This window comes from Sceloporus occidentalis, unplaced genomic scaffold, assembly GCF_023333645.1.
Source record: "Sceloporus occidentalis isolate IW3139 unplaced genomic scaffold, rSceOcc1.0.p SCAF_3, whole genome shotgun sequence".
Taxonomy (NCBI): Eukaryota; Metazoa; Chordata; class Lepidosauria; order Squamata; family Phrynosomatidae; genus Sceloporus; species Sceloporus occidentalis.
Genome location: NW_028316983.1, coordinates 29,245,191 through 29,258,035, shown reverse-complemented (window position 1 = coordinate 29,258,035; position 12,845 = coordinate 29,245,191). Strand labels below are relative to the sequence as shown.

At 40.6% G+C, this 12,845-nt stretch overlaps 1 protein-coding gene across 2 annotated transcripts in view; it reads left to right on the top strand.

Annotated features, from left to right (window-relative positions):
* Positions 1–12,106, top strand: part of JPH2 (junctophilin 2) — a 106,830-nt gene extending 94,724 nt beyond the window's left edge. For both annotated transcript variants that reach the window (XM_089513910.1, XM_089513909.1), the window contains 3 exons: positions 2,782–3,656; positions 8,451–8,548; positions 9,306–12,106. In XM_089513910.1, coding sequence (XP_089370036.1) covers positions 2,782–3,656; positions 8,451–8,531 — 956 coding nt within the window. In that variant the 3' untranslated portion in view covers positions 8,532–8,548; positions 9,306–12,106. The remainder of the gene's footprint in view (positions 1–2,781; positions 3,657–8,450; positions 8,549–9,305) is intronic.
* Positions 12,107–12,845: the final 739 nt, after the last annotated feature.

The following is a 12,845-nucleotide window of genomic DNA, read 5'->3' as shown; positions in this document are numbered from 1 at the left end:
AGATCTGGGCATCACAGTTCATAAAGGATATTGAGAAGCTCAAGTGTTTCCAGAGAAGAGTGACCAAAATGGTGAAGGACTTGGAAACCATCCCTTAAGAGGACAGGTTTAGGAGATTATCACACCTGCAAATCCTGTTGGGATAGACATGAGACTGAAAAGTCAAAACTGGGTGTTATCACATGCAGTTGAGGCTGGATGAGTGCAACCTGTCTGCACCCCAACCCTAGCCATGTTTATCCAGGAGCTTTTTCAAAATGGCAAGCTCCAGTTTTTGAAAAGCTCCTGGATAAGTGTGGTTGGTGTCTGGGCCCCAGATGGGCTGCACCTGCCTAGGCTCAGCTGTGTGCAATAACACCCGATTTTGACTTTTCAATTCTCTGTCTATCCTGGTGGGATTTGCAGGTGCGATAATATCCTTATTAGCGAACTTTGTATGTTCAGCCTGGAGAAGAGAAGGTTAAGAGGTGATATGATAGCCCTGTTTAAATATTTAAAGAGATGTCACATTAAGGAAGGAGCAAGTTTGTTTTCTGTAGTTCCAGATTTGGATTGTCTGGGTTCATTTTATTTTGTGTGGTGTACATTTGGCCTTTAAATTCATACATTTGGTAAAATATAAAATTTACATACACTACTGTAATTCAGAAGACTGACCTTGATGTGACAGTCCTCAGCTTTATCCATACAACTCTGGTAAGCAATTACGATAGTTTACATAGATTTTCAATGTGCTAGAAAGCAAAGAGGAACCTGCTGTCTAGTTTTTCCCCCCATTGGACTGAGGTTTACCAACATGTAAACAATAATGTAGCCCCTGCCAGGGCTGCTAGGTGACGATGACATAGCCCAGTTAGATGAAGACAGAGTGAAATCTGAATCCATAAGTCACCTTGCTTAATGGAGATAGGTCAACTGTTCCAGTGCTTTTAACAAGATCTTAGTTTCCCAGGTGGGTGACCTTATTAGGCACACATCTGACAGCTCTCCTTGCACCAAAGACAAATCTCTGTCCAGCTTTCCCCAACCAGTCCTTTGCATGGTATTTTTTTGAAGAAATTGTTACTGGACATCCATTCCCCCATTCAAATGGCTCTTGACTGGACACTTCTCTACAGTTCGGACATTCAGGTTATGTTGAAAGTGAGGCAGTCAATTTTTGTTCTGTGCCTTCACTTGTTAATTTATATAATGCTACCTTAGCAGTGGCGTCCTTAGGTTTGGTGTCACCCAGTGTGGTCACTCATGGCGGGGCAGGACCTATGGGACTTCTACCATGTGACTTCCAGCATACTTCTGGCATGCATGGTTGTGTGTGTGTGTGTGTGGCTGGAAATACCCTGCACACCCCCAGGAAGTAGCCATAGCACCTGGGGTGCCTCCGTGCAGGATCTGGGTCACCTGAAAAGACCCCACGTGGGGTCTAGGCCATCTGAGAAGGTCTTGCGCAGGGTCTAGGCAGCCCCAAAAAGCCCCGCATAGTGTCTGGGCTGCCTGAAAAGGCCTTGCATGGGGTCAAGGACACCCAAAAAGGCCCTGAGTGGGGCCAGAGAGCTGGCCTGCTGCCACCCTCCTTCTTGGGTGTCACCTCCCTTCTGGGATGTCACCCAGTGCGGTCTGAACCCCCTTAGTGATGCTACTGTGCATTAGGAAGAAGAATAATTTCTACTCATTAAAATATATAAAACTGATCTTGAATCAAAAGATATATGTTTGAGGATTACATTTATTTTTGGTTTGCAGCAACTTGCAGGAGTCATTGAAACAGGTGGGAATCACATGACTAACTTATTATTGATGCACAACAGGACCAATGAGCATCAGGGCCATTGTACATGATGCACATCAGTCCGCTTTACATCAGGACACCAGCTAATGAGTGCTGATGCACATCAGGCCACCTTTGCTGGTGTCTTGTTGTGTGTCTTTGCCATTCACTAATAAGGTTTCTTATCACTATGTAGTGTATAAACCTCTTCATAACCTCTTCCCATAAAGTTATGCAATGTAGACTATGATAGATGATTCTGACCATTATTTCTTATCTCATCCATAAACTGGAGTGTAACTGCCCACTTTATCTCATAATACTGTTCATGACAAATTAGATATGACTAATTAGAAAAGAAGATAATACTTGATAAGGTAAAAGGCAGTAGGAAAAGAGAAAGAAAGCATTACAGGTGGATAGATTCAATCAAGGAGGCCATGGTCCTGAGAATATGAGACCTGAGCAGGGTTTGATAACAGGGTGACATGGAGGTCTCTCATTCATAGGGTTGCCATAGGTTGGTGTGGACTTGATTAAAATTATCTAGAAGTAGCCATGGCATGAATTTTTCTCTGCCTTGGACTTAGATAAAATGCATGTACAACAGGAGTAGCCCTGAGAGGAGTAAAATGCATGTACAACATAGGAGTAGCCTATGGCTCTGTGGTTGCTGGTGGTTCCTATGTCAGTGAGATGGTGAATCTGCAGCAGGATTTAAAAGAACTACCCAAGGACCTGAATCAATTTTGAGGAAAGAGTGCAGCATCTTGGACAGTTTCTTTAAGGTTTAGTCCAGAACTAGAATGAATCCACTTCATGTTGATGTATCTACACATAGTTTAGCCTGTACAGATATTTTACAACGATGTATCTGCTATTGTCTTTCTTTTTTTGTAATGTATTTTTAATGATACATGAATGTCTTCTACCTTTATGCTTTCTAATATCACTGAGATTCCATGTTGTTTGCTTGCCTTTTGTCATTATTTATAACCTCTTCTTTTTCCTAGGCCCTGAATACTTGAAAAGGAGGCTGATCCAGGAACTCATGGAGAATGAAGAAAATATGGAAGAAGAGGCACCACCTGTGGAACAGCCACCTGCACTAACATCTCCAGGAACTCCTCAGGTTGATACTGAAGACTCCTCCAAACCCAAGGGGAGTCCAACTCGAACTCCCTCCCCACCTGGAACACCACCTGAGGCCAAGCGTGCTAAACAGGGCTCCCAGAAAGAAAGTTTTCGCAGTCCCGGGAGCTGGAATGGAGATCATAGTAAGGAAGGTGGTCACACAGGAAGTAGGGCCAACACTCCATCTAATGCTCTATCGGCACCAGTTGAGAAGTTTGTGAGTGATAGCAGACCCACTTCCCAAAGTCCTAGCCGACATGGCCACACGAAGGCTCCTGCTGAGCAAATGGAGATCAAACCACTTCAGAGGATACATCAAGTAGGCGATGCTGAGTTATTTCAAGGCTATCACAGTTACGCAGTGAGGACCTCCCCAGTTACTCCTCCAATAGACTATGAGGAAGAATCATTCCCTGACTCCAAAGTGCCGGTTAAGCCAATTTCCCCAGAGCCAAAGGCTGATGTGAAGGCTATTGAACACAAAATGGAGCCACAGAAGAGGGGAGGGACCCCTGTTTCTCATCATGAACCAGCTCATGAAGAGAAAAAAGCACACAAAGTGGAAATGAAACATGAACCCAAGCAGCATCCTGGGCCTGAGCACAAAGTAGAAGAGAAAACAGAAGCTGCACCTGAAGACAAGCTTGAGCAGAAAACTGAAACTAAGGTGATGCCCAAAGTGGAGCTCAAAGCAATGGTGAAAAAAGTTCCTCCACCAGAAGCAGCACCAAAAGAGGTGGAAGAACAAGAAGAGGTGATGATATGTGGTCAGCAGAGGGAGGGAGGGCAGGGTTGATTCTTTGTCTTTTTTAAAAAAAAAAGAGACTTGGTTGGAGGATGGGAAAGGCAGGCAATAGCCATGTTTTCTGTTTTCCACTTATTTTTCTGATTGTTTTCATGTGAAAAACTGGGGCTACCTTATACCATCAATATCTCTTTATAGTATGGTTTGATATTAAAATTAAATATATTTCGGGGTATATTGTCTGCATAACTATGGCCTCATTCACACTACATAATAAACTAATTTTTGAGTCGAACTGATGAAGCAATTTACTGCCGAATAGATGTTCACACTATTCAAACCAGAATGGAATCTGCCCATTTCAATTTACTCCACTTCGCTTTCACATTCATCAATAGGATCGAATCAACGTGGAGTTGCATCACAGGGGTGACCATGCAACAGGGAGCCAAATCCAATCGGCAGTGCATTCACACTTGTGCTGAATTGATTCATTTAGAAAGATGCGGAGAATGCCGTGGATTTGGAAGAACCAGTTTAACTGGGTTTAGCACTGTGCCTCCCCCAGCAAACAGCATCTGAAATTTGATGCAAGTGCAAACAAGAGCCCTTTAAAACAGTTTACACTGGTTTGAAAACTGGTTTATTATGTAGTTTGAATGAGGCCAAAATTAGTCTACTGTCAAATGTCTTATGAAAATCTATGTTGCAGCCACCTTTGAAAAACTGGGTATAGTTGTAATTGCTTCACCTCAAAAAGTATACAATAGGCAGGAAAATAATATAGGAAAGCGTGTCAGAATAATTGGAGAGAATGGCACACCTTTCTTGTGAGAAAAACATACAGCCTTCTAGTTTAGAAGAGGGGGAGTGGAGATTGAAAGCATTTGGAGAAAACAAATGGTATGGAGAAATTGGAGAGAATGACATCTGTCCTCTCCCATTTCATATTAGGACATGGGTTTAACCAATGAAATTAACTGTCAAGAGACAAATGAAAGTACTTTTCCACATTATGCTTAATTACTTTTTGAATTCAGTACTACAAAATTCACTGCTGGCTTTCAATAGTAGTTTACAGTGCAATCCCAACTGATCACATTGGCCAAGGGCTAGCTGAACTGATAATGTGCTGATTCCAAATTCCTCTCAGTTTAAGGATCTTGGAAACATTTTAAAACTACACTAACCCTGGCCTATCTTTATATTAGTATTTTGACTTTGCCACCAGGCTGGAAAAGGATTGGATCTGGCATAATTTGGTTCACCTCTTATCCTACCCCCCCCCCCTTTTTTTTGGGCTCTTCTATTACCGGATCTTGTCAGAAGAACAGTTCTGCTGCTATATCTCTCAGCTGCCAGAAGAGAACTTTTGTCAGTAACAGACGTTTGTTAGTGCCTAATCCTAGCCCTCTAGAATTGCTGCATCTTTTAGTTAGGATGGCGTGACCCAATCTCTTCAAAGAGCTTTAAAGAAAATGTGTGGAGGAAGATAAGCTAATAACGCAATTCACAGTGATGCCATGTTGGAAGGGCCATGTTCAGACAAAGTCAGTATATCAATGAATATCTCTTTCTAGAGAGTAACAGGATGAAAAGGCTGTTCCCTTCATTGCCTGGTGCTATTGTTTACTGTTATATTTATTTGTATCTCACCTTCCTTCCAAAAGGCAGCTTACAGCTTAAAAGAGCAATACAGTTAAAAACATTTTTAAAAGGAACATTTAGATAATAGAATCATAGAGTTGGAAGAGACCGCAAGGGCCATCTAGTCCAACCCCCTGCCGTGCAGGAAATCCAAATCAAATCATCCTCGACAGATGGCCATCTAGCCTCTGTTTAAAGACTTCCAAGGAAGGAGACTCCACTACACTCCGAGGGAGTATGTTCCACTGTCGAACAGCCCTTACTGTCTGGAACTTCCTCCTAAGGTTGAGGTGGAATCTCTTTTCTTGTAGCTTGCATCCATTGTTCTGGGTCCTACTCTCTGGAGCAAGTGAAAACAAGTCAGCTCCCTCCTCAGTATGGCATCCCTTAAAGTATTTAAACAGGGCTATCATGTCACCTCTTAACCTTCTCTTCTCCAGGCTAAACATCCCCAGCTCCTTAAGTCGTTCCTCATAGGACATGGTTTCTAGACCTTTCACCATTTTACTTGCCCTCCTTTGGACACGTTCCAGATTTTCAACATCCTTTTTGAATTGTGGCACCCAGAACTGGACACAATATTCCAGGTGGGGCCTGACCAAAGCAGAATAGAGTGGCACTATTACTTCCCTTGATCTAGATATGATACTTTTACTGATGCAGCCTAAAATTGCATTGGCCTTTTTAGCTGCTGCATCACACTGTTCACTCATGCTCAGCTTGTGGTCTACTTGGACTCCCAGATCCCTTTCACACATAGTCTCGTTCAGCCATGTGTCTCTCATCCTATATCTGTGCATTTTATTTTTCCGCCCTAAGTGCAGTACCTTGCATTTCTCCCTGTTGAAGTTCATTTTGTTAGCTGTGGCCCAACTTTCTAGTTTATTCAGGTCATCTTGAATGTTGATCCTGTCCTCTGGAGTGTTAGCTACTCCTCCTAATTTGGCGTCATCTGCAAATTTGATAAGAATGCTCCCAATTCTGTCATCCAAGTCGTTGATAAAGATGTTGAATAGCACTGGGCCCAGGACAGAGCCCTGTGGGACCCCACTAGTCACTTCTCTCCAGGATGAAAATGAGCCATTGTTGAACACCCTTTGCATTCGGTCAGTCAACCAATTACAAATCCATGTAATATAGAATCATGCTACAAATGTCTGGAGAAATATTTTCTCTAGGAACTTCTAGGTTCTGCAGCACAACTCTGTGGTCAACCTGTGGTAGAGATGCACTGGAGGACCTAGAGATTTCTAGAGAGAACATATTACACAAACCCACAAATAATCGAATCCACAAAAGTCAAAACTGCAAATGTAGAGGGCCAACTGTAGTCCCAACATTAAAACACTTCAAATCTCTAGTTAAAAGAATAAAACATGATTTAAACAATTAAAAATATCTTAAAAACAGTATTGTTAAAAACAATAAAGCACCATCTAGCCCATTCTTTTAAAACTTTCTGAATTAAAAGCCTTTCAGAATAAAAAGGGTCTTGTTCCAGAAACTAGGGGCAGCCACTCTCTCATATCCCCACCAACAGTGCTTATGAATGTAGTGGAACAGAGAGGCCTCTCCTGATAATCTCAGGACTTGAGCAGACATATATCATCTGCCAAATAGCTTGGACCTGAGCCATGTAGGGCTTTATAGGTCATAACCAGCACTTTGAATTGGAAACAAACTGGGAACCAGTGGAGCTGTTCTAAGAAGGGAGTAGTATGGTCCCTATAACCTGCCCCTGTTAGTTCTCTGGCTGAAGCTCTTTCTACCAGCTGAAATTTCTGAACACTCTTCAAAGGCAACCCCATGTAGAGTATGTTGTATTAATCTAGATAGGATATAACTATGACATGTACCACTATGGTCAGTTCCAGTGTCTCAAGGAACAAATGCAATTGGTGCACAAGCTTTAAATGTACCAAAGCACTCCTGGCCACTGCAGAAACCTAAGCCTCCAGGTTCATAGCTGAGTCCAAGTATACACCCAAGTTGTGAACCTGTGTCTTTGGGAAAGTGTAACTCCTTCTAACAGGCTGAATCTCTATTCCCTGACAGAGCACCTCTGTCTTGTCTGGGTTAAGTTTCCATTAGCTCTCCCTCATCCAGTCAGTCCATTACTGATCACAAGCACTGGTTTAAAACCAATGCTAGATTTCTTTTCAACCATTTGTGTATAAAATCATGTGTTTCTGCATTCAGTTTCTCCAAAAGTTGCATAACTTTTGAAGAGGTGATTAATGGGATGGGGAGGGACTATGGTGGCCATACATGTGACTCTGATCACTTAGAATTCAGTGCCACAATTCTCGCAATATCTGCAGACGTCTTCAGAGTATGATCTAGTTAGGCTTCTTAGGAGGTTTCACTTGGAATGTGTTGAGAGTATTTAAAGGGCTGTATCTCCATTTATGAGTCCATTAGAGCACTAAGATCATCTGGAGATCCCCTTCTTTCTGTCCTACCACCTTCACAGGTTTCTTGAGTGGGAACAAGAGAGAAAGCCTTCTTGTTGACTGCTCCCAGACTTTGTAACTTGGCCTGGCTGGCCCCACCTTTGCTGTCTTTCCTTCATCCAGTAAAAATATTTTTATACCTTCAGGCTTTTAGAAATTGACTGGGGTGGGGCTTTAATGCTGTGTAAAGCTGATTTTAAGGTTTCTATATAGTCATTAATGAATTTTAATGTTTAATGTTTTAACTTTATAAATTGTTTAACTGCTTCTTGAAATAACTCTTATATTTATACTTTTATTAATGATGTATTGTTTTTAAATGAGTTGTTAGCCATTTTGAATTCCAGTAATAGGAGAAAGGCTAGATATATATGAATAAAATAATAATAAATAATAACTGATGCAGCCTGAGGGCATGGACATTACACTTGAATTGGTCCATTCCCATCAAGTATCAACTCAACTATTGCCCATACTGTCTGGAACAGTCTGGCAGAAATGGACTTTAATTGTGGATCCAAGTGATGGTTATGATTTTTGTGTGACACTGAAAAGAGGCAGTAGTGCACTCTTTAAAATAAAAATATAGTCTGGGGACTTTTTCTTTTCTTTTCTTTTTGCTTTTATGAGCCACATCTTTGAGGAAATCTTTGAAATCACAAGAAATAATAATATATCTATGGGTGGTTTTTTCCCCCCTTAGGGACCTAACACCATCATTATCTTCATGGTTATCTTACTGAACATTGGCCTGTCCATCTTATTTGTGCATTTTCTGACATGATGACATGCTAAAACAAGGTAAGTATGATGAATCACATACTGGCTTAGAATGCCTTACAGTTTCAACATTTTTGAAATTGAAAACTACTCTTTGGATAATTTTATAAATGACCACTTTTGCCATCCAGTTACATGCCAGTGCACAATGGTTATTTCCTGGTTTGCTTTTTAACAAATAACCATTTCTCAGTTGTCAAACCCAGAATGCCAGAAGAACACTGGAAAAACAGATGATAACTTTACCAGACAGAACAGTGAAATTACTCCCTCGGAAGGGACTGCCCACCCCATCTTTTTGTACATACAAGCTCATCCTAAATGGCTAATACTCCCAGAACTTGCGTGGGAGGCAGCACATGGCTGCATGATTTTGGAATTTGTAGTCTAAAATAACTTTTCCAAGGTTTGAGCCTTATACCACTCAAAAGCTTTTAAAGTGTGGAAAATTAAATGGTTGGTTTTTTTTGTGCCTTCAAGTTGTTTCTGACTTGGGGTGACCCTAAGACAAATCTGTCATGGGGTCTTCTTGGCAAGGTTTGTTCAGAGTAGGCTTGCCGTTGCCTTCTTCCAAGGCTGAGAGAGTATGATTTGCTGAAGGCCACACAGTGAGTTATCATGGCTGAATGGGTATTCCAGAGTCTCTAAAGTCTTAGTCCATAATTCAAACTAATATACTACATTGGTTGTATAATAAACATTACCATATCAATAGTTATGGCTTCTATTAACACATTGCCCTGTGTCCCCCCCCCCCCTCTATTTTTTATCTTTACAGAGGTTTCGGCTGATAGACCTTATCAGGGATATAATACCATCCAATGAAAACCATTACAAAAGGGCATGACTTGGAAGAACCCAGTGGTTTCCCCAACCATGGGTAATCTTGTCTGTCCCACAGGAAGAAGCCTGGAGTTTTGCACCCCCTCCTCTTTGTTCCCTTTGCTGTGAAGAGGAATTGCCTTAAAGTTTCATAATTTGGAGAATACAGTGCTGCTGTTTGAAGAAACAAGGACCTACCAATAATTGTAGAAATGCTAATGAAAGTGTTTTTTTCCATCAAAGCCCCAGGTTTTTTGGGGAGATTCATTGTTACAGATCTTGTGAAAGAAAACCACAGTTCTAAATCTCGTAAGAACTAGAAATAATGGTTACTGCTGTGGATTTAACTACCCCATCTGTACCAAGGGTATTGTGAATCTGATGTTAGGAACAGTCTGGCTGTTTCCCCTGCTGCTAGATACTTCTAAATCATTCTGGTTAGAAGTTCAGGCTCTAAAGCAGGCAAAATTGTAGATCCTGTGGGTGTAAGTAAATCCACAGTGGTGTGAGAAAAAGATGACTACCATCTTCTCCTATCATGAATTGCATTGTTAGCATCCTTAAATTTGGGCTGATTGTAAGCAGTCCTCACAAGTGGATCTTTTGTGATACTACCAAGTAGAGTAAATCTTGTCTCTTCAAGAGTTTAAGAAATCTGAAAATTAGAGGCTGCATTTTTGAATAGCTGCATATAACAGTCAATGAAGTCCATGCTTGTTTCATAGTTAAACAGTGCTTTGGCAACAGTGCCTTGTTGCAAGTATCTGCAACACTATTGCCCAAAAGTCAGACCCAGAGTGAGATCATGCATTATGCTTTTCTTCTGGGCATTCAGATATTATATACATGACTTGGAATGAGCAGAACCTTAGCAATGTAAAGCATCAGCCGTACATGTGTTTGGATCGCCCTCTCATTTTACTTTGCAACAAGCTATGAACTTCTGAGTCCCTTTCAAAAAATTTTAAGTGCCTTATTTAAAAGCAACTGTGAATTTTTATGTATACTGATCCTCCCCATTACAGCCATGTCTAGTTAAAAATGAGAAGCTGAAAGAAAAGGACTAGAATATTAGTAGGCTTAAAAAGCAGACTGCTTGTACTAAATGTGGTGCCACAGATACAAAGTAGGTAAATGCAAGAGCAGTGTTTTTGGATCAGATTATCTGCAACTCAAGAAATGCTGAATGTCATTAGAAAATGGGAATTATGCTATTTAGTGCCTTTCTTCTTTCTTTTTAAATGTTATAATCAAATTATATTATAAATTGGAGGAGGAATATTGTGACTTTTGCCCAGAAAAATCTGTGCTGAAATAGTCTTCCAGAAAAATATGTATTCTATATAGGAACATCCACAACACATGGGATGATAACAATCTGGACAGTCTTGGTTTTATTTTTATATTTCTCTTATTTTGAGTATATGTGTAGAAATTAGACTTTTACTTGCTTCTGAAATTAATCAGCCTTCCTGGTTCTCTGGCTGAGAGGTACACAATGCAATTGCTTCATTAACTCTGTATGTGATTTGCTTTTCTTTGAGAGACCTAAATGGCTTTGATTTATCTTGAAACACACAATCTGATCCCCTTGAAAAGTGCTGAAATGGTTTCCATCTCCCATCCCCAACCCTCATGCATACAGACAGGATGAGCTCTCCTTGTTGTGTTTTGTTCCTTGCCATGTGATGGGAAAGGTAGGTAGATGTGCTTCATGTGATATATATAAATACACAGAATAGCACCCAGCAGCCCAAAGGTGTGTCCAAAGTCTTGCGTGCATCCAGTGCAGGTGTTGTTTTTTAAATGTGTTTCCAATCATATCAGAAGACAAACTGCTTTTGAAATGTACCACTTTCAAACGTAGCTTGCCATTCACTATGTTGACAATATGAACAGTTTGCATCAACAGTTTGCACAGTTCTTTGGATCCTAACTGTATGTGTTATAATATGTTTATATGTGTCACTCTCTCTTCCAAAACAGGAGAAAGAAAGAGAGCAGTCCTTAGGGCATGTGCATACATTTGGTCACTATACCATGTAGTAACTCCTGTGTTTACATGTAGGTAACCACAAGCCTACCTCCAGGAAGTAACTATAAGTAATATTGTTAAGCAGGTATGGATCATATACCATGTGCAGCTCCCAAGCATTTTTGTATTCTCCACCCTTTATTTTAGAAACCTGAAAACCTCAGCCTGTCTTGCTTTTTTAAGATAATGTTCTAGCCCTCAGTGCTTCAAATATGAGCTTGAATACAAGAACAAAATGCACAAACATAATGCCTCACATTCAGAGCTCCATGCAGTTATGATGTACACAGGAAGCATCTCCATGTGTGAGCTTTTCAATTCACCTCAACTGAAGGGACATCTCTCTCTACACATGCCTTTATGAGTTGTCTCCTCCTTGAATTGAAAACAAAGGGGTCTTGAAGGTGAAGAAGCTTCATGTGTGCATCATAGTACATGTGTCCCCAAGAACCCTTTGGGCCAGGGGCAAATGTGTGCACAAATCTTGTGGTATTTTGGTACCCTAGGATGAGCAGGAACAGGTTTACCTCAACTTTGCATGCCTTCAAAAATAGAATTGTGTTTTAAAAAATGTCCAGGTCTTACAAAACTACAAATGTATCATCACCAGCAACACACCATACTTTCAAGTTTTAAAAATAAAATGTGTATGACAATTGATGTAATATTGTTAAGGAGTTTCCATCAGTTGTTCTGCTGGATTATGTGCAATAATAAAAGATTATTTCACTCACATTAACAGTTATGGATTTTTAAGAAATTGGAGGAAAGTGACACCTTAATAATGTGAAAACTCCAAGCTTCAAATCATCATAGCATGATCTAGATGAATTTAAACTATTTCTAAGTCCCCCAGATATCAATGGGGCAGTTTCAATATATGCTTAAATATTTCCCTTTTAAATCAGTAGGCTTTAGAAGTATTTAACTTTTATGAGCTCCTACCCCAAGAGGTTTTGCCTGGCAGACTACTAGACAATAGCTAACCAGTGAGATGGTGGGAATATTTGAAATCCACACTGTAACCAGGCCCTGGGAAAGCTGTTAGTAATTTTTTAGACTAAAGCTCCCAGGAACCTACAAGCAGTGAAGGATTGTGGGAGTTTTCAAAAAAAGAAACTTTCCCTAGCTCTGCCTTTTCATACGTTATCATGACTCTAGATTTTAGAATTTTCAAATCTGCATATTGGGAAGAAGCTTACTGGCTGCAAATGTCACTTTGTTCAAGCATTTTACGCTTTATTAAGAGAGCATGTTCCTTACTGCTGTTCCTGGGCATTCAGGGCAATCCTTTTGGTGGAAGGTTGCAGGTAGATCTGACAATTACCTCTCTTCCCTCTCTACTTGAAGGCTAAGTATCATGTTACATTTAATACAATGGTTGGATCAAGGAGCTGCCTTCCACCTCCCTTTGTGTAAGGTTCCTCCATCCACTTGTGGGACATCCTTCCACACACATCA